At 44.1% G+C, this 24047-nt stretch overlaps 1 protein-coding gene across 22 annotated transcripts in view; it reads right to left on the reverse strand.

Annotated features, from left to right (window-relative positions):
- Positions 1-24047, reverse strand: part of KALRN (kalirin RhoGEF kinase) — a 658233-nt gene that overhangs the window by 183965 nt on the left and 450221 nt on the right. For 6 of the 22 annotated variants that reach the window (XM_032869475.1, XM_032869474.1, XM_032869472.1 and 3 more), the window contains exon 34: positions 2767-4241. The exons of the other annotated variants lie outside the window; for them this stretch is intronic. In XM_032869475.1, the coding sequence (XP_032725366.1) occupies positions 4179-4241 (63 nt within the window). In that variant the 3' untranslated portion in view covers positions 2767-4178. Of the gene's footprint in view, positions 1-2766; positions 4242-24047 lie in introns of those variants that run through there. 22 annotated transcript variants of the gene reach the window in all.

The raw sequence follows: 24047 nt of genomic DNA on the forward strand, positions 1-24047 counted from the left end.
ACATCCTTTCTTGGGTAATAGTTTCATTTTAACAGGGACCTTCCAGCTATAATAGATTAACCCAGTGGCTCTCAAAGTGTGGTCCCTGGGTGAGTAGCATCAGCATTTCTTGGGAGCTTGTTAGAAATGCAAATTCTTGGATCTAACTGCATGTACTGATTCACAAACTCGTGGAGAGGGGCCCAGCCATCTGTTTGAACAAGTCCTCAGGATAAGTCTGATACACACTCAAATTTAAGAACCCCTAGTTTGACCAAAGGAGGAAAAAGCAAGCCAGGAATTGGGCTCTGGGACAGGCCAATGACGAACTTTCACTTTTCTAAGGGAGGCAGGGGAAGGCTTATAGGACTCTTCACATCACACTGCATAGCTGTGTGCGTGTGAGTGTGTGTGAGTGGGGTGTGTGTGTGTGCATGCACGCGCGCACACGTAAAATGTTGATCTGGAACACCATTTTCTCAGGTAGGTCTGTCTTTTTCCCAACCACCCTAACAATGCATCCTTTCCTTGGAGACTCCCTTACCCCCCTTTCCTGACTTATGTTCCTTTGTAGAACTTACCACCTTCTAATATGCTGTATTACTTGCTTCTCTATTTTGTTGTCTGTCTCTCTGGGTTAGAATATATGCTCTCCGAGGGCAGTCCATTTTGTTCAGTGTTGTGTCCCCAGCTCTGAGAACTGCGCCTAGCAGCATTAGCAGGGACTCAGGAAATATTTGTTGAGCTGCTGAACCCAAGAAGGAGGTTTCTCAGGAGCTTGGAAACTACCGGGGTCAGACCAAAACACTGAAACACCAGCAAGCATCCTTACTAGGCAAAGTTGCTACAGCATGAATATCTTGCCTCTCTGTCCCTGCTTTGGGATCTGAAATAAGTCTACAAAAAAGCCTTGGGTACATGCCATCCTTGGGGATTTGGTTCATGATACTGTTTATCATTACAAAATGTGTTATCTGGTTATTTCTAGGGATGAGGAGAGTGTACTGATTGATCAACATGTTTATCTGGGTGTTTGGGACTCGGGGCAGTCTATGGGCATGCGACAGACTAGAGTGTGACATGGCAGGGAAAACAGCAGTCTAAGAATGAAAACCAGGAGTTCTAGTCCTCTGCCTCTAACTCGCTGTGTGGTCCTGGGCAAAGTGCTTAGCATTTCTGGGTCTCATTTCATTTGCTGATCTCAGTGATTTTCAAGGCCCTTTGCAGAAGTTGTTATTATAAATCCATTCATGTGTTACTTGATTACAGTAGGTCTCCCCTACTGGCAAGCTCCATGAGAACAGGGTTGAGTCTATATTTGCCCACCTAGTTCATATGCCCAGCACTTGTAGGTACTAGGTGTTTGCTAAGTGAGCCAAACCCTATGAAAGCCAAAGGTGATCTCAGCCTCATCAGCCTGTGCTCTGCACAAGTATGTCACAGGGACATGAATGTGGGCTACAAAGACCTGGACTGGAAGAGACCTCCAATCACCCAAGGAAGAGCAGGACACTGGCTGTGACCACCCCCCATTCCCAGGGCAGACAGAAGGTGTACAATTCATTAAGGTGAAGACCATGGCAGTGCATAGGGGAGAGCCCAAGCTGGACACTGTGGCATCAGCCCTGTGGTTTGAAAAAGCATGCATCTGGATGAAGATCAGAGACCTAAATTAACAGACCTGTTATCTTCCAGCTTTATGACTTTGTACAAGTTATTTACTTCTTTTAGTTTTAGCTCTTCATCTAAAAAATGAAAACAGAACTGCCTGCCTCTCAGGATGGCTGTGAAGATTAGAGGAGATGATGTATATCAAGTGCCTTCCCGGCACCTGCATGAGAAAGGTGCTCAGTAAACAGAATTCTTCTTGTCTGGTTCTGCCCTTCTGGCCCCTTATTAGGTTTCTAACAACGCTGCCTTCCCCAGAGAACCAGCCTCAGTTACCAGCTCATGGCAGCACCCTGGCCAGTCTGGCTGAAGGGGATAAAGATGGAGATAAACAGTGTTTTTCAAAATATCTGCCTTTGGAGATCTATATTTTCTTCTTTTGCTTCCAGTTTGCTTAATGAGATTTTGAGATTCTAACTTGCTATGGCGTGAGAGCAAAAGGTGCAATTTTGTAAACAAAATTTAACTACTCATTATCTTTTTTTTTTTTTTTAAGATTTTATTTCTTTGAGAGACAGAGAGAGCACAAGCAGGGGGAGGGGCAAAGACAGAGGGAGAGGGAGAAGCAGGCTTCCCGCTGAGCAGGGAGCCCGATGTGAGGCTCAATCCCAGGACCCCGAGACCATGACCTGAACTGAAGGCAGACACTTAACCATCTGAGCCACCCAGGTGCCCCTACTCATTATCTTTTGAATGTGCCGAGAGTTATCACTAAACAGAACACAAATGAACCTGGCTTGTCTCTCTTTTCGGCTGCCTTTGTCTCTCCTTCCACCTTGTTCCCTCCCTGGTCGAGTGAATTATACTCCTGCTCCTGCCCTGCCACCTCCACTCCCTCCCTCACCCCCGCACTCATCCACTACATATGGCCATCTTTATTCTGGAAAACAAATTCTGCTGCTAGGCAACCAGAAAACAAAATTGCTGTGGTTGACATGATTCTTATTAATGATCACAATTGCAGAAGTGCCACCAGCACAGCACGCCATACGTACGCTCCTGCGTCTGTCCCCAGCTAGCCAGATCTTTCCAGAAAGTGGGATGGGGTGGATTCTTGGTAGGAAATTAAGGGCCTCAGCACTCAGCAGAAAGTATTTATAAATCACTGTATATCACAGCCTGCTTTAGAATCATTTTATTAGAACACATTCAAGAAAGTGACATACGGAAAAAAGACAGCAGCAATTCTCAGTCATGCAAATGCCCATGTTAAGGTTCTCCATTGGATTTAAATTCAAGTACAAAGACAGTCCTTTCCTGAGCCAGGTGCAATTCCAGGGAATGACACTGTGAATCGAGCGCGCGCATCCTCCACAAAGTTCAGAACACTGAACAAGTCCCATCCTCACAGGTCTGTGAGGTACATGGAAGTGTAAACTTTCAGGATCTTAAGGACCCCTTTACCCAGCCCTCCCCCATAACCCAGCTGGGGGAAGTGAGCCCAACGTCGGGACCTTTTAGAAATAAGGTTTAGTCTACTGAAAATAAAGCAGTGGGCCTTAAAAAATTAGAAAATGAGTGTATATATATATACATATATATATATATATGTAATGGAACCATCTTTGCCTCCTCACTTGGTGTGGGGTTTCCAGGAAACTCTGTTAGGGGTTGGGGCTCTCTTGAGTGTCTTGGAAGCTGGAGGATTTTTAAACTTTTTACTTTTTATTATGAAAAATTGCGAACACATACAAAAGTGGAGAGAATGGTAGAATGAATGGCCATGTCCCCGACCTTCTAGTCTCAACAGTTAACCAACATGGAGCCAGTTTGTTTCCTTTATTTCTTCGCCCACTTTCCACCCACCCTTGACAGGGTAATCTGGAAGCACACAAAGGCTAGGAGGGTGGTCTTTGAACCAGAGACTTCAGGGGTGAGTGAGGTTAGAGGAGCCGGAAAATCCTGACAAAACCTGGGCAGGCTGACGCAGATAGAACATGTGTTGGGGATGTGGTTGGGCCAATGTTTGGGAATAGCTAGAGTCAACATTCCTCTTCTCTGCCATAAACTATCCCTTGTTCCTCCTCCCTCTTTCTCAGGATGTGGGGGAGGTAGGTTAGATTAGAACAATGGGTTTTCTAGACTGGGGGCCACTGACAACAGAGATGTTCAATCTGGAGAAAAACTCCAGAGGTAAGTATGTCCCTCTGCTGAATGTGCCCACTCACACTGCAGACCCCCGGGGCAGTGAGGGCCTGAGCAGCCTGGTGTTTGGATTGGGAGCCCGGGGAAGTAGCTTGGGTCATGGGGCCTCTCACAGGTCCCTACAGTCCCACCATTTTCAACTTTGGAGGGAAGCTCAGCAACCTCGAATCGCACCCAGTAGAGAAGCAGGGAGCCCGAAGGGCAAGCCCATGGCCCAGATGGGCAGATTTTACTTGGAACATGTTGCCCTCTGAGCAAAGGCTGTACCCCACACCAGCCCTGCCAGAGCAGTCTCAAGAGAGGTGGGTGATGGGAGTCCAGGTGGGAGGTCCCAACGGCGGCACGGCTAACCCGGTGAGCTGCAGGGACAAGTCCCAGGCTGCGCGCTAAACGTAAGTGGAGAAAGGATCTCCAGGTCCCAGGTGCCACCGAGGAGCAAGGTTGCCATCCTGTTAAGAAAAGGGCCGGGGCTCTGTAATTTGCATATGACTTTGCAAAAATCTGCATGAGATCCTGTAGCCCTTTATAGAAAACAGAGTTAAATCATCAGTGCAACCTACTGTATTCCTAGCAACCCAAGGTACAGAGTGTAACCTGGCAAATACGCAATCCTTTTTTGAGAAGAGGAAATGGAGTGAGCAGAGGGCTGTGTAGGACATTCCTTGGTCTGAAGGTTCAGAAGAAGCCAACCAAATCCAGGATCCAGATGAGGATCGCTGACTGGCCACTTTCACTAATTTTGTCAGGGCTCCAATCCATATACTTTTCCTTGCAATAGCTCCTGGTTCAGTGGTCCCGCAGTGGTTTCCCCCACACATAAAGCAGGAGGAGAGCCGGGAAGAACACAGAGGGCTGCATTAAATATGAGGTCCTATAAGTGACCCTTAGTGTTTATCTCATACCCTTATTGTTTTGTTTGTTTCAACTCTTTTAGGATCCCTGTGCCTGCCAGCAAGTCTTACTATGACATTCATTTGGGGGAAAAAAACTGAGAAAAGTTAACCCATTTATGTAGCAGATCTCTGGCAGTAAGTGACTTAAAATTCCTGATTTCAAGTGTTTCCCGGGTCCATGACATGTGGTAATCTGCAGTGTTTCCAAGGCATGTGGTTGGTTTGTGAGGCTGCAGGTCTGGCCGAGGGAGTGGATTACTGAGTGAGGGAGGGAGCCTGCCAGAGACCCAGCTTCCATATTCTAGTGTGGCCACACACACTCTACTTGGCCACCAGAATGATGGAATGTGTCCTTAACAACGGCCCCCTCAGAGAAAGTCAACTTCTAGTGCTATTGGAGGAGTGAAGTATTTCTAAAGAGCAATGGCTCAACCAAGAGAAAAGTTCAGGATAAATTAAAGAGTGTGATCTCATATTTGACTGTGGCTCAGCTCACGGTGCTAAAGGCTCTGTCATACTTGCCATATAGAAATGAGAAAACAATCTCAACCTTCCTTAGTAAGAACTCCAGCCAGGCAAAAGCTGTTCATTAAAGGAGAGAAAATACTTCAGCATCAAGCTAAAATGGTAGTTACCCTGAGCTGTGAGGAAGATGGGCATAGTCAGGATCCGGAAGGGAGAGGAAGTTCTGAAGAAAGCCAGGAGCTATACACACACATTTGTGAAGTCACTCACGGAAGGTACTGGTTACCACTGGACTCAGCATGACCAGGGCAACAGGGTCTTTGGAATTTTGTATCACATTACATTAGTCAGGAAGACAGTGGACACCTGGTTGGCTCACACCATAATCCATTGCCATTACTAGTTTAGTTTACAGATGTGCTATAAGATCTGCAGAATTTATTGCAGTGGCAGAACTTAACAGTTTTATAAATGCTGAATTGGACATTTTGTTCCTTACATGGTTCTTAAAATTCTGAAGGCGGAAACAGTTCTAGAAAATATTTGTATTGTCAGTTATTAACATAGCTAATGCTCACCATCATTTTTACTGTCACCATTATTCACAGCTAATATTCGTTGAGCGTTTAGCATGCGCCAAGCAAAAGGCAGGCTGTCTGGCAGGCTTCATTTCTCATAATTTGCACCCAACATTATGGGGTGGGTAATACCATTACCTCCATTTTGCAGACTGAAGCCCTGAGAGGCCCTGCCCAGGATCAAATGACTGGCAGTGAAGGAAGTGAGATCTGTCCTGTCGTTGGTTTGATTCCAAGGCTATCCTTAACCACTGTGCTATGTTGCCTCTTGGAAAGGGGAATCCCTCTCCTAAGCAATATTTGTACATTTCTATGTTTGTGGATTTCAAAAGTCTGGCAAAGCATCTCACATATTTTGAGGACCCATCTTATCCTCAAGGACCTAATTAGAAGTGGCTTGGGTCACTTCATTCTACATATTCCTTAGGTTTTGCAGAAAAATGTTTATCCCCTTTTAAGCCTAGGTTGTGATTGTCTCTGTGCACCCGCAAATGTCTGATGGTTTGATATGTGAGACGTCTAAGAAGTAAAGACATGTGGGCAAACTGAACGCTTGTTCTCTAAAACCCTGAGAAAATATAGACACATTAAATATAGGAAGCCATTATTTTATATAGCCCAGTTGGTAACACGAAAGGGTAGTGAACACCAATGCATAGCTCTTAGCTTTAAAAATAACAGCCATTCATAATCTCATTGAGATGATTTTCTAAAAATCTGGCCTAAAGAAAGGATTAGTGGGAAAAGTTTAAGTGTGTGTGTGTGTGTGTGTGTGTGTGTGTGTGTGTGTAAAAAGGCCATTACATTTTTTTTTTTTGAGATGCAAAAGATTTCTATTACTTAGAAAATAACTCCCAGCTTGGAATTTGTATATGTTCCATATCCAATCACCATATACCTTGGGCATTTTGATTCAGTAGGCCAGGGTAGGGCCGGAAGTTAGCTTTTAGAAATACTTCCCTTGTAGTTCTGCGGGTTGCCTGGTTTGGAATCCTTTAGCACAGAGGCCCTCTCTATGTCCTGATCACTCCATCGCTGGAAAATCCGAGTTTTGCTGTGTTTCAACTGCGTTTTCATATCTGCCAGCATACACTGTCCAAAAGTACTTGTCTTTGGCATTTTCCAAGAAGGGCAAGAATCAGTGAGATCCACTTCATAGGACGGTGGCTTTTATTAACAAGACCGCCCTCATATTCTTTTATTTTAGGTGGGGAGGGCCCTGTGTGGAGATTTCGCCCACCTCCCACTATTCAGGTACAGATCCCTTTATATGAATACTTTGTATAATAGAATGCAGGCTCCACTCTAATACTAGACATAATAGAAGCCTTCTGAGCTATAGAGAGATGTTCTGCAGATCCTGGGTGCACAAGAGACAGCACTGGGCATCTAGTAATAGAAAAATAGCCACAGATGGGGAACATATTTATATGTTATAGAATTATACCCTTTCTTGATCCATAAAGAATTTGAGGCAACTAGTCTCCATTATATTTTTAAATGCTTCTTCAGTTGACTATATGTTCTGGGTGTTTCTGATGGAGTGGGACACCAGTGAGGCAGGAGTATGTCCGAATTACTACTCCCTTGGTCAAGACATAATAAAGAGCTTCCTCTAAGCTCCTGATTCATGCCTTGCTCCATGGGATCCATGGAGCATGGAATGCTCTTGGTATTTTAATTCAGGTGTGTTTCATTCAGATGATAGGGGGCGGGGACAGTAATGATAGGACTTAGAGCATTTGGGCTATAATATTACTTTGTGTGTTTTGGCCTGAATTATCCGATCATTTTCTTCAGTGAGCTCATCCAGTGGAAGGCAGTGTGCATAGTGGACATCAGAAAAACTTGGGTTCAAATCTTGGGTCTGCTGCTTTCTGGTTGTGTGACCGTGGGCAAGTTAATGAACCTCTCTGAGTGACATTTTCCTCATCTGCAAAATGAGGACAATGGTACTTACCTTGAAGAACTGTTGTGAAGACCGAATGAAAGGGGAGGCATCGAATGCCAGGCTCCCGTGAGGGGCGCAGGGAGAGCGGCGGTTGTTATTGGCAGTTGCTTACGCTCTGAACAGCTTCCTGGCAGGCAGCCTTTGTGCTTTCCTCGGCCTGCCCAATACATATTCTAGGGATTTCTATGAGAAGGGCTGTGTCTTTCCTGTTAGCTGGGGTGGCAGAAGGTGTGGGGTATTATCCTTGATGGGGACTTTCTGTGCTCTGTTTCCAGGATACACAGGGAACTCTGCAAATACTATATTAACTGGTTTAAAAGAGCTTTTCTCCACCCCAAATGTCAGACTAGAGCCTGGACTGGAAATTTTCCTTGATGTAGCCATCAGAATTAAAAATGGAGATACAGAGGAGTAAAAATGTTGAATCGTGCACACATGAAGGACATAAATACCGTGAAGTGTATCTTTAGTTTTTTTTTAAGAACTGATGTGGTGACCTCCTTATGTGTTCTTTCCTACTTGCTACTCTGCCTGAAGGCTCTCCTTTTGGCTTCTGAATGTCTGTTTGTTGCTCCTGCTGACCCCAGGCTTCCTCATCCAGAATTCTGCCAGGAGCTTACAGAGGAGGACCGAGCGGCCTAGCAGCTTAGTGATGAGTGGCAAGGCCTGGCACGTGGTATGGAGTGCGCTCCCTCCCAAGCGACAGGCCAGGCACTCCCCACCTCTGGAGGACCACCCCAGTCAAAAAATCAGCTACAGCAGGGGAGAGTCCATCTCCCTGTTCTTCCTCTTTCCGTTTCTCCCTCTGCTCAGGGAGTCCTCTGAGAGAACCACAGAACTAGGCAGTGTGGGAGAACATCCTTGAAAATATTTGTTTCATGTAATTTTTTTGTTCTGTTTCAAATTCAGAAAGGTTAGAAATTGCCTCTTTACCAAGAATTCTTATCAGAAAACATTCCCTCTTCCCTCAGAATGTGGGAGCTGAAGGGAGAGAGGAAGGTGAGGGGTGGAGGAGAGCTAGGTCTTGACCTAATGATGAACCTCCTATTGGAAACCTTGCTATCCATGCAGGTAACCCATTTCCTTCGTGAAGGCTCTCTATGTCCTCCTCGCCTGGGTCCCAGTGTTCCCATGCTGAGTCACTCTGGAAACCTCCCTCTCTGGAATCCCAGGGGCTTAAAACTGAACTTGAAACATGTCTGTTTTCTGTCTCTCCCTCTGCATATCTCTCCATGGAATCTCTTCATGAACTTGAAAGTATACTTTCAGCTTTTCCTCACCTTTTCCATACTTTTGCTAAATAGCTGCGTTTGGGGAAAAACCCTGATGAATTCCTTATCTCCGTGTCACCCCCAACGGGCCACTCCTTGAATTTTCCTTCTCTTTCCTTTCACCATCCAAGGCTCCTGACCTACACAACCAAACACAGTTCCTCAGCTCACAACCTTGGCCCATCCTACACGTCAGCCCAAATTCACTCTGGTCACTTTCCCTCCTCTTGAGACACTAAGAAGTCAATCCCCCTGTTTCCTACAAGGTACCTGCTTGTCCCCTTGTCCTTGGTTCATGCTGAAGGTGGACCTCAGCAACCATCTAATAATTGTGTTCCTTCCTGTCCTTTAAAAATGACATTGATTAGGGTTTTTTTTTGTTTTCTTTGTTAATAAAAGTGATTTTCTTGTCATAGAGAATTTGGAAAAAGCCACCAACCAGAAATAACCACTATTTACATTTTGGCTTATTTCCTTCATATATACATACATACACACATATATGTATACACATATATATGTACATATGCATACATAAGCACAAATAGCCAAACATATATACACATACACATTGCCTTCTTATGTTTAAAACAGAAAAATTAGCCTTTCCTATTTGGAAGGAAAAGGAAGCCTCCCAAGCAGGTGGGAAGGAAAGGAACTGTATACTGAATGTAGGCTCTTCACCTGGCCAACCACAACCAGTGGCCTTTGGAGCCCATGACTAAATAATGGTTTATAACATCATGGGCCTGGTGGCCTGACGGCCAGGGGATATGTCCAAGAGATCCCTGCCTCCCAAACCACATAGATGGATATTTCTTAGAGAGTGTATGGGAGACACATTCAGAGACACACAACCCATAAATATACAAAAACGGAAGTTATACACATAAAACATATTATTTGAACGAGTCTTTTCTGGGCATGTCTGGAATGTCTAACTGTATGTCAGTGCACTGTGGGTAACAGGAGCTATCACGTGAGCCTTGTCTTCATGGATCTTGGTACTCGGTTGCTGAGTAAAAGCTAACCCACAGGAAACACCAGAGAATAGGAAGAAGATGACATCTCATGAGGTGCTGAGGGAAGGGACTCCAGAAAATCATTCTAATGATGAAAGCTTGTTTTAACAACACTCTTCCTGAGGTCAGAAACATGTCTATCAGTACGGAGAGATAATTTTGGAGATGCATTGATGTCTGTGAGAGGTTAGTAGACAAGGGCAATTATTATTTCAAAGATCATTATATTTAGTGAAGATAATCATACAGATAATCTACCAGAAAACATATATTAGGGGAACATATATGTTTTGCGGACAGCAAGGAAGCCAGAAGAGGGGCAGGACCAAGGGCGTTAATGGGACAGCTGGGAACAGGAGGCTGGATCCCAGTGTGAGGGACAAGGGCTAGAAACACAGATTTCTCAACTCATTGTTCAGAGTGCGATGTTATGCTCAACAAAGTGGCAGATACCAAGTAAAACACATAACGTTTGCCCTGAATGTTAAAGCACAGTATTTGACTTGCTTGTGTGAGTGTGGATAGGGCTGGGGGAAACACTGGTGGCTGAGAGGTGTGGTGAGAGAAGTGGAAAGCATTTGTATGAAGGAGGTACAAGTCTGGCTGGCAGTGAAGGCTGGGCCAGATGGGATTATACAGGTCAGGAAGCATCACAGGAGACGGGCATAAGCAGGAGCAAACATGACTTGACTGGGGGCATTCAATTACCATTACTGTCCATTACGTACTACATGCTAGATGCTATAGTAGACAGGAGAGATAGGAGCATCACGAAGACCAATATATGATCATCAAAGAACTCACAATGTAACATGGGAGAAGGATATGCAGGCAACCACTGATTTGATAAGTGTTATCAGGTAGAAACATACAAGTTGCCAATATTCACCCATTTTTTAGACACACAAAAATGGCAGTTTCATCTGATCCAATCGAAAGTAGGTGCATTATAGTATGCAGAACAGATAAAGGTCTCTAAAGGATCAGGTGTCAGAAGGAAAGCAATATAAACATTTTGGAGATGGGCCCAGACATTATCCTTAGTGCATGTGCTACTGATGGCTTTTAAATGATGAGTGAGACACTGAAAGAGAAGCTTTGGGGGTTTGAATCCGGTGTTAAGAGAAAAGATAAGATGAGAAAAGAAAAGAAAAGAAAAGGAAAGGAAAGGAAAGGAAAGGAAAGAAAAGAAAAGAAAAGAAAAGAAAAGAAAAGAAAAGAAAAGAAAAGAAAAGAAAAGAAAAGATAAGATGTTGGAGCAAAATCCTAGAAAGCAGGGAGGCCACTTAGGAGGATACTGAAAGAATTTCAGCAAAGTGTAACCAAGGCCTGACAGGGTGGTATGACAGAGATTTTGAGGGACTCGTTCTCAGGACTTGGCAATAGACAGGGTATGAGAGAATTCAGCCCCAAGCAGGGAAGTCAACCGGGTTTCTGGTTTGAGAGAAGAAGGAAATCACTTTTTGAGACTGAGAGCGAGGAAAAGCCAGACATCCAACTGGAAACACAGAGGGAACCAGCTGCGAAAACTGTGTCCAGCACTAACCCTGCTCCTTACGTGGCCATTTGGTCTTGAAGTTGCTTTTGGTTTTCTGGTTCCTCAGTAGAACTTAGCCTTCATACAGGTGGAGACTGGCCTGTTTTGTTTGCCTGCTGTGTCTCCAGCCTGGCACATGGGCAGGGGAGTCACATGAATAAACTCCTAGGAAAACTGCCATGAGGAGTAAAGTCACTTTAGAGCTATAATCTTGGCATTTTTGTCAAGAACATCAGAGCTGAAGGAACAAAAACTATGGCTGGAGGTGGGGAGGAGGTAGAGAAAGAAGAATCGGGAGTGAAGTTCAAGGGCAGCCCTCACTGGAGCATGAGGTAACAACACGTGTTGGGTGGAAGAGGGACAGGAGCCGATTGACAATGTGCGGGAAAAGAGATGTTGGAGTGATATACTTGAGTGGGTATAAAGGGTGGATTCAGAAGGCTGTGGATGGGTTAACATGAGACTCTTTCTGAGTGTAGCTAAAGGATGAGAGAGTAAGATGACTGCGTTACATCTAGGTGAAGATAAAAGTAACCACGATGAAAACAAAAAACAAACAACCCTTAGTGTTTCTTCTATACTAATCAATAAATTCTAAAGTCCTTTGAATAGTGTGCAGCATCTGCTGTAATCTGACCCAAGCAAACCTTCTGGAACCTTCTAGAACCTTCCGGTCTTATTTTTCACAACCCACCTCATAAACCCAGAACTTCAACCAGGCACATCTACTCTGCACAACCCAAACTCATCCAATATTTCTTTTTCTCCCTTACTGGCTCTTACTGTTTCATCCATGTAGAATGTCCTTCCTCTGCCCTCCCTCCCAACACTACCCGGATAAATTCTACCCACTTTGTAGAGTCTAATGCTGGAACTTCTCCAATCTTCCCAAATTAGGATCTTGATTTTCTTAATTACATTGGTCCTAATTGCTAGATCTCTCTTTCCCACACTGCCAAACATGTTACCGTATGTTTATTTATTCTTCAGTTATTCCCTTCATAAATATTTACCGAGTCAGTACTTGGCTAGATTTGGTGATGCAGTGGGGATATAAAACAGACATCCCGCTATCCTCTGTCTGGTAGTGGAGGCAATCATATAGCCACACATATGCTTATGGTCATGGTGTCAGGAACTGAGAAATAATAGTCCAGAGTGTCGTGAGAGATGTGACTTGGGGAAGGGACTTAGGCAGTGGGTCAGGACAGACTAAAATCAGAAAGAAGAGAGGGTGACAGGGGTGGACTTGGGCATGGGAGGAGAGAGAAGCTTCCAGGCAGAGAAAACACAGGCCCTGGGCTGGGAAGAACCCTGGCACATTCAAAAAAGGCCACGCAGGCTTCAAGGCAGGACACCGGAGGAAAATGGCCCCCATGAGGCCAGAGAAGTGGGCCAAGGCCCAGATCATGCCGTTACATCAGCTGTGTTGAAGATTTTGATATTTATTATAAGAACGAGGGACACTAGTGAAGGGCTGGAAGCTGAAAAGCCATGAGGGCAGCTTGCATTTTAAAAAGATCACACTGGCTGCAGAATGAAGAAGAGAGTGGAGGGAGGTAAGAGTGAATGTCCGGGGACCAGCTAGGAGGCTTGGTTCACAGGCCACATGTGAGAGGACAGTGGCTTGCCCTGGACTGGATTATATAGATGCTCAGTAAAAGCCAAGCGACGGTAGTCATCGGTCTTACTGGAATCGATCACTAGGACTGAGAAAAGCTGAGTTTCACCTTTACAGATCATTCCACTATAAACCCCAGTCATCACAACCTCAGCTCTTGAGAACCCCTTGGGCAATGGGCCTGTCAGGATAATCAAGTTTTCTGGATAACTAAAGGTAAACACCAACACTTCATCTCCCCAGTTTTACCGTTTTTAATAAGTATCTTTTGATCTCTGACTTCTTAAGCAGAATACATTGAATGTAATTTCCCATTCTGTTAATGGTTACAAATACCAACATGAATAATAATGATGGTGCAGCGCAGGGTACAAGGGAGTCCTCAGACAGGCCCAGTCATGATGCTCTCTTGGTACCCTCACTAAATAGAACCAGACTGCTGGTGTTTTAATTCGTCCATCAACTTTTACTTTCAGAGGTTTTCTGCTTCCTCCCTCGATGACAGTAGCTCAGGCTTTGTGGTTATTACTGGGTCTAGACAGAAGTAACCGTCTCCCCTTCTAATTTTCTTATGGGCTAAGTAAGTAGAGGGCCCGTGAAGGTAAGAATTACATATAAAATCAGTATTCGAGAGGCTTTACTGTGAGCATACATGTTTAGATCTATTTTTTGGACAGCTGAGTTTCAAATCCAATATATTTATCACCTTTTTCCCTAACAAATTGCATTGCTTTAGCTGTATAACCCATTATATAATGGATGACAATAGACAAATACATTTCAAAAAGTCAAGTAGTTCTTATTCTTTCATTGCAACAGAGTAGGAAAATTTAGGGATAGACAGAAACCTGCATTATATATAACGCTTCTATGTTGCTATACTATTCTGAGGAGAAATAAGTTGTGAATTATATTTTAAAATTCTAAATGTAGGAAATGTTTCGTATGTGACATTAAAGAAGCTCTAACTTAAAATATATTGAAATTTTATGTTTATCAAGACAGAATAAAGAGAGTAAAAAGAGGAGCCACAGAGTGAGAGCAGATATATTTACAACATGTATAACCAATAATAGACTAATATCTAGAATATTAGTATCTAGAATATGAAGAACTCCTAAAAATGCATACAAGAAACCCCTAGACAACTCACTAGATACATGGGCCAAAGGCTTGAGCAGGGCATCATAAAAGAAAACCCAAAGGCCCAATAGGGACATGACAAAGTGTTCAGTCTCATTAGTGATTAGTGAAATGCAAATTAAAACCAATAAGTAGAAACTATCGCATCCCACTAGACCTGCAAAAATTTTGAAGTCTGACAATAGCAAGTATAGGCCAGGATGCAGAGAAACTGAAAATCTCACATAAACTGGTAGGAGTGGAAATTTGGTACCAGCATTTGGAAAAAAAGTTTACACCAACTAGTAAAGTTGAAGACATGGATATAGATATACCCTCTTACTTGGCAATCCCTTTTTTTGTTCGTCCACAAATTCCATTCCTTGCTTTATACTCTAGAGAAACTCTAACACATGTGCACAAGGATACATACACAAAATTATTTACAGCAGTATTGCTCCAATAGCCCCAAACATCCCGTGTAGAGAATGGATAAACTGTGATATAGTCATACAATGGAATACTAAACAACAATGAAAATTAATGATCTATACACATCAGTGTGGCTGAATTCCATAAAAATCAGTATTGAACAAGAGAACACACACACACACACACGTGCGCAAACATACAATATAATTCCAGTCATATAAAACTGAAGAAGAGCCATGCTGAAACTACATTGCCTGGGGACACATACAAAGAAGGTAAAAATATAAAGGAAAGCAAGGCCAGTATTATTATGAATGCTAAGAGAATGATAACCTCTGGGGAGAAGAACAGGGTTGTGACCAGGGAGGGGCGCATGGGGGCTCCTGGAAAGCCGGCAAGTCCTGCCTCCATGACTTGCACGGTTATTTCCTGCATATTTGCTTTATAATTATTCGTTCAATTGTCTAGGAGTTTTAGGCATTTTCAGCATACATATTTTACCTTGTAAAAAATCTAAGAAGTTTAATGTATACCAGAGGTTTATAATTAGGAATATACTCTATGCATAGAGACAAAAGCATAACTAACATTAATCAGACAAACCCACAGGTCGCACTTGGGTAAAGGTGAAGGTTAAATACTGTTTAGGTTTTTAAGTGCATTAATAAAAATAAGTACATTTCAATAAAAATAAAAGAAAATAACATAGTGGCAATATTATCAGTTAAATAAAACATACCGGAGCACTAATGAATAAGGACGATTTTTAGAGTACCTGTTATCAGATTGGAGAAGATAAAAATATTGATGCTACACTAGGTTGCAAGACTGTGGGGAAACCGGCCCTCTTACACCCAACTTCAGGGAGTATAGGCTGGAACAACATCCACACAGGGTAATGTGACAATGTCTATCAAAATTTAAAAGGGATAGTTGTACATCTAGGAAGTTACCCTGTTAATACACTCATGATTCACAAGTGTGACAAACTATATCTGTACAAAGTGACTAATTATAGCCTTGTTTGTAGTGGCAAAAGATTGGAAACATCCCATATATCCATCAACAGAGAATGAGTTAAATAAATTATGGTAGTGGAATGCCATGTAGCCATTAAAAGGAATGAAGCAGCACTACATGGCCACTGTATAATCACCCAAATTTGTTACACCGAAAAAGTGTAAAACAGTACTTAGTGTATGCTGCTACCAGTTTAAATATTCTTAAGAAGAATAAATAAATAGGAGCCTTCATGTTTTTAAAGAATCTCTCAGGAAGAATGCCTACATTTTGAAACATGCATGTATTCCTACTTTGGAAGTTCATGTCAGGTTAAGAATCTTGAATGCATATGCTTAAGGAAATACAGGCTTAATTAAATTATTATGAGGAAGTATAAGAAGATTTTGGTAAAGAGTCTAATGATTTTTCTGAACAGTTCCCATCAGAGCAAATAGCCTATTAAAAAAAAAAAAGTCAAATTCTACATCAAAACAAAATAATTCTCTTGATACAGATGTATCCATAGGACTTCTTTATACACTGTCCATGATTGGAATAACTATTTTGGGATCAAAACTGATACAAAGGAAGAGAAACAGAAAGGAAGATGAACTTTAAGGCCAAGCTCCAATCTCACTTTTGGTGTAGAAGCCATCCAATTTGCCAGGCTGAATCTGTTGCACAATGTGGGTATGTTTCTGTTATAAAACCTAGCAGAGTGTGGTCAGTATGTCTCTCCATATGTGACACCTTCTCTTTGAAATTTCTGGGGTGCCTAGCAAAGCAGCTGGCATAAAGGAAGTGCTAAGTACAACTGTCCCCTTTCATAAGTACATGAAATGTGTCCACAGCCGCCATGTTTGGCATCACATATAAGACACGTGTGGTGTACAAGGACAGATGTTGTTCTTATATATTCTGAATCTCCAAGGTATTTTGCCCTCAGCAGACACTCAGTAAAATTCCACGGAATAAAAGAATGAAGTCATTTGAAATAATTTTCAAATATATTTGAAATAGTTTTCTACTTTACCTCTAATTGCATTCTTCTTGGCTCACAGATTTTTTTCACTTGGTCATGTGTTGGTGGTTGTGCCAACTAGTTTCCTCTTTAAATAACACAACCAATCGAGTGTTTGGACTTCATGCTCCCATTAGAAGCACTTTCTTGAGTTTAAATGCTAGAGAACATATCCTAGAAATCTTTCTCTCTGGGGATTTTTCAAAAATTTTTTTCATGAATGCAATGAAGGTTCTTAATATCCCGCGTGGAAAGGTATAAAAATTGTGACTGCTCTTATTTTGGGGGACTGTGGGTGCAGTGGGGGAGGGGAGGAAAGCCAGACTCTGCATTACAGATTTCAGTTTCCATAATTCAAAGCACCTCCCTTAAACAAACCATTTTCCTCCACTCATCCCTTCACATCCTCTTTTTAAAAATAAGAATTATTTTCTTCTTCTTCTATTTTTAAGAAAAAAAAACCCTCCTTCTGATATTCCTGTTTTATGAGAGAGATGAAATTTAGAAGCATTTGGGGGTTATGCTGAGTATTTCCTACTCTTTTCTCTTTGTCTAGAATGTCTGTCCACCTGCCATGAACATAGACTTTCTCTAATCAGGAGTGTAATGACTGCAATCAGAGTCCAAAGACAGTGTGTGTGTGTGTGTGTGTGTGTGTGTGTGTGTGTGTGAGAGAGAGAGAGAGAGAGAGAGACAGAGAGAGAGAGAGAGAGAAATAAATCTGGGATTCTAATTTGAAATGGTTATGAATCAGGGAATTAAAAATTGTAGGACTACCTTCAGGTGTTCCCAAATGATCTTTTTAAAAGAAATGCTGAGCTCTTTTTAGATAAAAGCTGCAATGGTATCAGTCACAAAGATAAAAGTTAGTTCCAGTTGAATTCCAAATGCCTTAAAGTTGAGCATATTCAGGCTCATATCAACAGGAAAGAGGTCGAAGGAGGAAAGCAAGGAGTTTTGTTTTGGTCACTGCCACATCCTGTGTGTCTAGAACACTGCCTGCCATATGGGTGAGCTTACTATATGGCTGATGAATTTGTGAGATAAAAAGGTGGCATCCATCAAAACCCTGAGGAAAAGAAAAGATGATGCATTTTTCATCTCTGGTGCTCACTAAATCATGTCTTCATGATTTATTTCTAATTCATCTCTGGTGCTCACTAAATCATGTATGTAAGTCAGTGACAGCAAACAGCAAATGAAACTTTTTAAACCCCATTCCTGCATCTTAAGGAGGAGCTAGCAGGAGATAGGAGACAGACACAGTGAAAGCTAGAGGCTTTTTTTCCTTCCAGTACATCGTCAGATTCAGAGACGATATAAGCCCTTGCCACTGGTACAGGCTGAGAGCAGTGTTCAGGGAGCACTCACTAAGCATTCCACGGCCAGCATCATTAGGGGCCACGCAGATTAGAGGAAGGGCTCTCCCGAGCTTGGAGTCAGTGTGTGTATCTCCCTGCAATTACCAATTTCAAACAGAGCCAAGGAGAATATTAAAAAAGGACAGGAGATGAACATTCTGAACTGGGAAGACTCAACTTGCAGCCCTTACATCTGGGGAGGCTGAACAGTGCCCCCCAGCCCTGATACACAGCACGGTCAGGGCCACATTGGGGGGAAGAATAGACAGACGGAGAGGTAGGGCTGAGGCTCTGCCTGAAATGAGGGAAAGGATACCTCTCACAGGTCTCTTGTGCATAGTTCTGCATCTTCTTCTGGCAGTTTTCTCTCAATAGGAAGGGCGATCAGGGCAGAAACGGGCCACTGGCCCTCAGAAGGCATCTCCTGCTTACCACCCCAGGGATAGGCCTGGAGCCAAAGTCCCATCCGCACTGTGGCTCCTTAGAGAGGGCCACTATGGGGGGCGCTCACACGGGCTTCTCTTGACGAGGCCCTGCTTTTTGGCAGTAAGGATCCCTCACCTCACTCCAGTGCCACAGACCCTGAGACGCACATGCGCCCATTCTGTCTACTACACAGCACTGATTGTGGCACACAGGTCGGCGGCAGCCATCAGCCATGAGGAAGCAACACTCAGCTGACAGGCAGCTAAACCCCAAGCAACCATTTCTGATCTAAACTCAAGACCAAGAAACAGGGTAACAGTTACCCATTTCCTACCCAACTGGCTTTTCCCAAGAATCCCATGCTGTGGCCACAGAGAACCTACGGCATGTTTTCACGGCTCTGGGTAGCTCCCCCTAAAAGCACAACCACCACTTCAAGGCCCCCTTCCTCAGCTCCACCCATTCTAGGTTCATGGCTGTAGCTCCAAATATGCATTTCCAGCAACATTTCTGCTTGACTTTTCTGAAAGCGTTAATTTTCTTACCTGCTGGGAGGGCTCACCACCAGACACCGTACTCTGGTGTCACTGCTAGTCATCCACAACCTCAGCTTGCTAAGAGCAGTATTTCTCATAGTCTGTGTCCCCTACCATTAGCTTTATTTATTTTTTAAAAGATTTTATTTATTTATTTGAGAGAGAGAGCAGAGCAAGAGAGAGAGAGAGAGAGCACACATGTGGTGGGGGAGGGGCGGAAGGAGAGGAAGAAACAGGGGAGCCCCATGTGGGGCTCAATCCCAGGACCCTGAGATCACGACCTGAGGCGAAAGCAGACGCTTAAACTGAGCCACTCAGGCACCCCTACCATTAGCTTTAATAAGGCATTCACAGACATTTTGTTCTGTACTGAAAGAGCCTTTTAACTGACACAGAAGAACAAAAAGGCAAGTGGTATGCCAAGAGGTCTGTGCAGAATGCTCCAGTAAATCCTTGCTCTGAGAGCCGTCACTTTTCTCTCTCTGCCCTCGGCCCCCCAACCTGGGCCATCTCCCCACTCACGCCCCTCCTCCCAACCAGGAGGTGTCCGGCGGGAGGCATACTCACTTGGGTCTTGTTTGCCTTGGACTGTCGCCAGCTAATCCACTTTAACATCTTGGCTTCCTCTCAAATTTGCTTTCTCCTTCCACCAAGGTTTTTAAAAACAGTTCATTTTATGCCGGGCGGCGGCAGGACTCACAGCTCCCAGGCAGCTGGGAGGCAGGAATCAGCCTTGTCACAACTCAGTGCTCACTGCCAAGCTCCCAGAGCCCAACCAAGAAGTTGTCTTGAGAGGCCTGAAGACTCTGTCTAGGGCAGGATCCCTCTCCCACCAAGGCCACTCTGTGAGTCACAAGTTCTTGGTATCAAAGAGTCTGTGATAGGTCCTGGTACTTAAAGGAAAGAAGTTATCTTTCCCTTTGGAAAGAAGATTATTTTTCCCTGCTCCGCCCCATGCCAGCCCCAGAGGCGCTTGGCTGGGCTCTGGAACCACCGTGCAATTCCCTAGGGTCATCACAGATTGGCCCGGGCCAGGGCAGGGGGTGTAGAGGCTGTCAGAGAAGCGGGTAACAATAGTTGTTTTTGCTTACAAGGTTCTGAAAGTTAAATGATCAGGGTCACTACAAAAGTATTATGTTTTTAATCCAATTTAACAGGCAGGAGATTAAGCTGGGGTTCAGACCTAGGTCTGCCATTAACTAACCGGCTTTGTGACTCTGAGCGAGTCACTTTGTTTCTTTTAAACATGTCCATGACGGCAGAGGGATAGAAGATCTCTAAAATTCCTTTCTTCCCTGAGCCTCTATGTCTCCGCAGTCCAAACTCACCCCTATTCAGATCGGGCCTGTGGCCGCCCCAGCTGCTACCACACACAGATCTGATCTACTGGCAAATCCTCTTTTGCAGTTCCCCTATTTCTGTGACAGATCTCTGGGCCCCATCGCCTCTAGAACTGAGGAGATGCCCTGTGGCTGCTGAGCTCTAAGCATCCTCAGGGCACTTCTGGGCTCTTCTCCCTGAAATCTGCCCGTGCCCAGCGAGCGGCTCGTGGGCTGCTGTCGCTTATGAAGCTTACTTGCTTTTCCAGATGACTGGCAACTTTAAAAGTGGGTCTTTCCAGACAGCTTTTTAAGCTACGGGCCAGCAATCAAAAGAGTAAGTAAAATAGCGCCATCATGATTTTGCCCCGTGAGCCCAGGTTGAGTGTTCCAGCAAAGTGTGTTTCACATCAGTTGGTCAGGTGTAACAGCTGGAAGCCATCATTTCTTTGAGGAACTTCTCATTTAGAGGAAAATCTGCGACCTCAACTCCTCATATTTTGTGGTTTGTTCTGAAAAGCCAGCACATTGCTACTGTGTTGAATGCTGCTTAGGAGAGGACTAAGCAGTGTTTCTGGGGAAGCAGGAGATCCCCTGCTGGGCCTTGTCCACCACTGCCTGTCCGCCCCCCGACCCCGCGCCAGTCCCCACTCCCCCACCACAGGTACTGGACTAAGAACAAAAGCTATTTTCCAACCTAGTCCTGGGCTTGGTTTATTCAGAACACTGTGGAGAAAACCACCGTTTGCACTGAAAATCTGAAAGTGGAGATGGCATTTTTTCCACTTTAGAGTGACTAGCAAGTCCTTGAGCAGAATCAGGATGCCTCTACCTAGGATGCATATGGCAATTCTGACCCATGACCTGCTGTCGAGATGGGCCGTGTCTGAGTCTCAGGACCACTCAGCTGATAAAGTCAAGTTTAGTTTTCTGACACATCCTCTCCCAACCCTGGTAATTGAAGGACAATGATATATTCCTCTCGTTTATTCAGGGGTTAGAAAGTGTTTTGTTACTAGATAGGATGTAACATGAATCTCTCCCTATGAAGAAATATTTTAGGGCTCTCAGGTCCCACTGAGACAAAGGGCAGGGTAGCAGAAGTGCCGAGGGATCGCCCTATCACATCTTCTTTCGCTTCTAGTAGAGAACCTTTAATGGGCTGGATCTCCTGCGGGCGTTCATCTGCTCCAGTGACACAGCTGTCTCAGCTAACAAGCTGTCCCAGTCATGTTCTGGAGACTCAGCCTTGGGTGGCGGAGGGGGTACCATCTTGATGGTTTTTAAGAATTTGTCAAACAAACAATACTACCTTGTGTGAACTGAAAACATGTTCGTTAGTCCTGACACTGCTGAGTCACCACATTTCCAGATTTCTGGTTATCTCTTCAGGGGCAAAACTCAGTGATCTGTGAGCCCTTAACACTCTAGGAAGCCTGTTTTCCATTTTCTTGCATGGGAGTGGCTGGTGGGAACGCACATGGGGACCCATCACACATCTCCTATACTCCATACACTCCTTCCTGCAGAGTCATTGCATGACAGCAGGGGCTGGACAGAACCTTCTCTGACTACAGCCCTTACACCCAGTGGCTTGCTAAGTGCTCTCAAGGTGCAGGCGTCAGGATTACCAAATTCTGATAAACGAGATGAGGCTCTAGGGAAGTCTATTCTCAGAAGGCTCCCGCAGCTGGGCTGCTCCATCACTTCTTATAGCTATCCTCTGTAGGCATCCTCTGACTCTCCCCTTAGCTGGGCCCTCACTGTTTCTAAGCTGAGCCTTCCCTACCAATCAGCGAAATGACACTTTGGCCAGGACCCACTAAAGCGATTTGACTGTACGGTTTAAAAACTATTAAATTCGATCCTGAAATCTCCAGGCTTCTTTACACAGTTCCCTGTCCCCCTTCAGCACATTGCCATTATCAGGCCACCTTGTATCTTAGATCACATTAGCTTGTTACAGAAATTCTTCACTTAAAGCACAGTCAGCCCCGGGATAGTCAAGGGATATTTTTTGCCCTTAGAATTTTTATAGAGAATAGTATCTGCAACTCAATTTCATTTCAACTTCCTTGTCTCCAGCCTGGACATGTCTAGAAATTCATAGTGATGTTTTGATGGAGAGTATCTCTGCTAGGATGGGTGTGTAGTGTTCACTTCAATAAGTATTTATGGGGCACCCCCCAGCATGCCTACCCTAAACGGTAAACAGATGCACAGGGACCAGCACCGTGCAGGTGGCTGCTTCTGGACTATTAGCTGGAAATTATATGGCAGACATCCATCATGTTAAACAAGATTTTCTCACTGCTGCCTCATTACTCAGGCTCACTTCCCTAGAATTCTGTAACTCTGTATCTCTTTGAAGTATGGTTACAAAGTCGCATCGCTTCATAATACACAAACAGGCAAAACTCTCTACAGTGCCCAGGGGAATAGGAGCATAATTTTGGGCAGAAGAGAAAGGGTCTCAGAGCCCAATCGAACAAAGCAAGCACACCCCTTTTGCTTTCACAGCAATAAAACTTTTGCATGCGACAGGTATAAGGGAGAGCTCAACCATGCAGAACCACTGAGGGTTAAATCAAAGCAACTTGGGAGAAAGTGATTAATGCTAGTTCCTGAAGTGCCCATGCTGGTTTTGTCAGCATTTGATGAAGAACTAGGAATTTTTAAAAAAAAATTTTAAAGATTTTATTATTTGACAGAGAGAGACACAGTGAGAGAAGGAACACGAGCAGGGGGAGTGGGAGAGGGAAGAAGCAGACCTCTAGCCCAGCAGGGAGCCTGATGCGGAGGTTGATCCCAGGGTCCTGGTATCATGACCTGTGTCGAAGGCCTATGCTAACGACTGAGCCACCCAGGCAGCCCAGAACTAGGAATTTTAGACGGATTCCTCATCATAGACAGATTCACAAGGCAAGGAAACCACCCCCAGATCCTCTGCTCTAGAGAAGAGGGGCTGGACATTGGTCTTCTGCCCTCAATCTTATCTTTCTAGCAAGAACTGGGATGAAGCCACAGAAGGTATGTTTATCTGATAAAGCTGGGAGATGTGGCTGATATGCTGGAATGCCGGGATGGAACTAAACAGGAGAAAATCCAATCGATACAAAGTATCCCAACACTCAGGTTATTAAAATCAGCTGTGCCACCTGAAAGCAGGCATGGCTCGCTCAAGAGCCAACAATGAATACCACTAGGACACAGGTACCATGGCAGGGACGAAGCTAGGTTTAGCAGCCCTGGAACAAGAAGTGGTACTCATACTAGTTAGATCACTACCTGCAGGCTTAGGTACAGTTCTGGAGGCCCCAATTAATAGATCATTCCACACTGAAGGAAACCCAGAGGAAGGCAGCCAGGATACAGGAGGGCATGCAAATACATTAATACAAGGAACAGCTGGAGAAACCGAGGACTTCTAGACAGGAGATTAAGAGAGAAGACAAGATAACCATCTTCAAATATTTCCAGCCCAGGGGTTGCCATTGGCCCAAGATGGTACAACTTGGGGATTACAATGAATACCTGACAATATTTAACTAGTAAAATGAACCGTGAGCCAATGCTCACAACGAATATCTAGGTTTTAGACCCTAAGGGCCAGCAAATGGAAAGAGGAGTGGAGTGTCTCTGTTTATAGACAGCTGAGTTGAGGCTACCTCCCTCAGAGTGCAGTGCAGAGAAGAACC

This window comes from Lontra canadensis, unplaced genomic scaffold (genome assembly GCF_010015895.1).
Source record: "Lontra canadensis isolate GAN:19392208 unplaced genomic scaffold, GSC_riverotter_1.0 scaffold38, whole genome shotgun sequence".
Classification (NCBI taxonomy): domain Eukaryota; kingdom Metazoa; phylum Chordata; class Mammalia; order Carnivora; family Mustelidae; genus Lontra; species Lontra canadensis.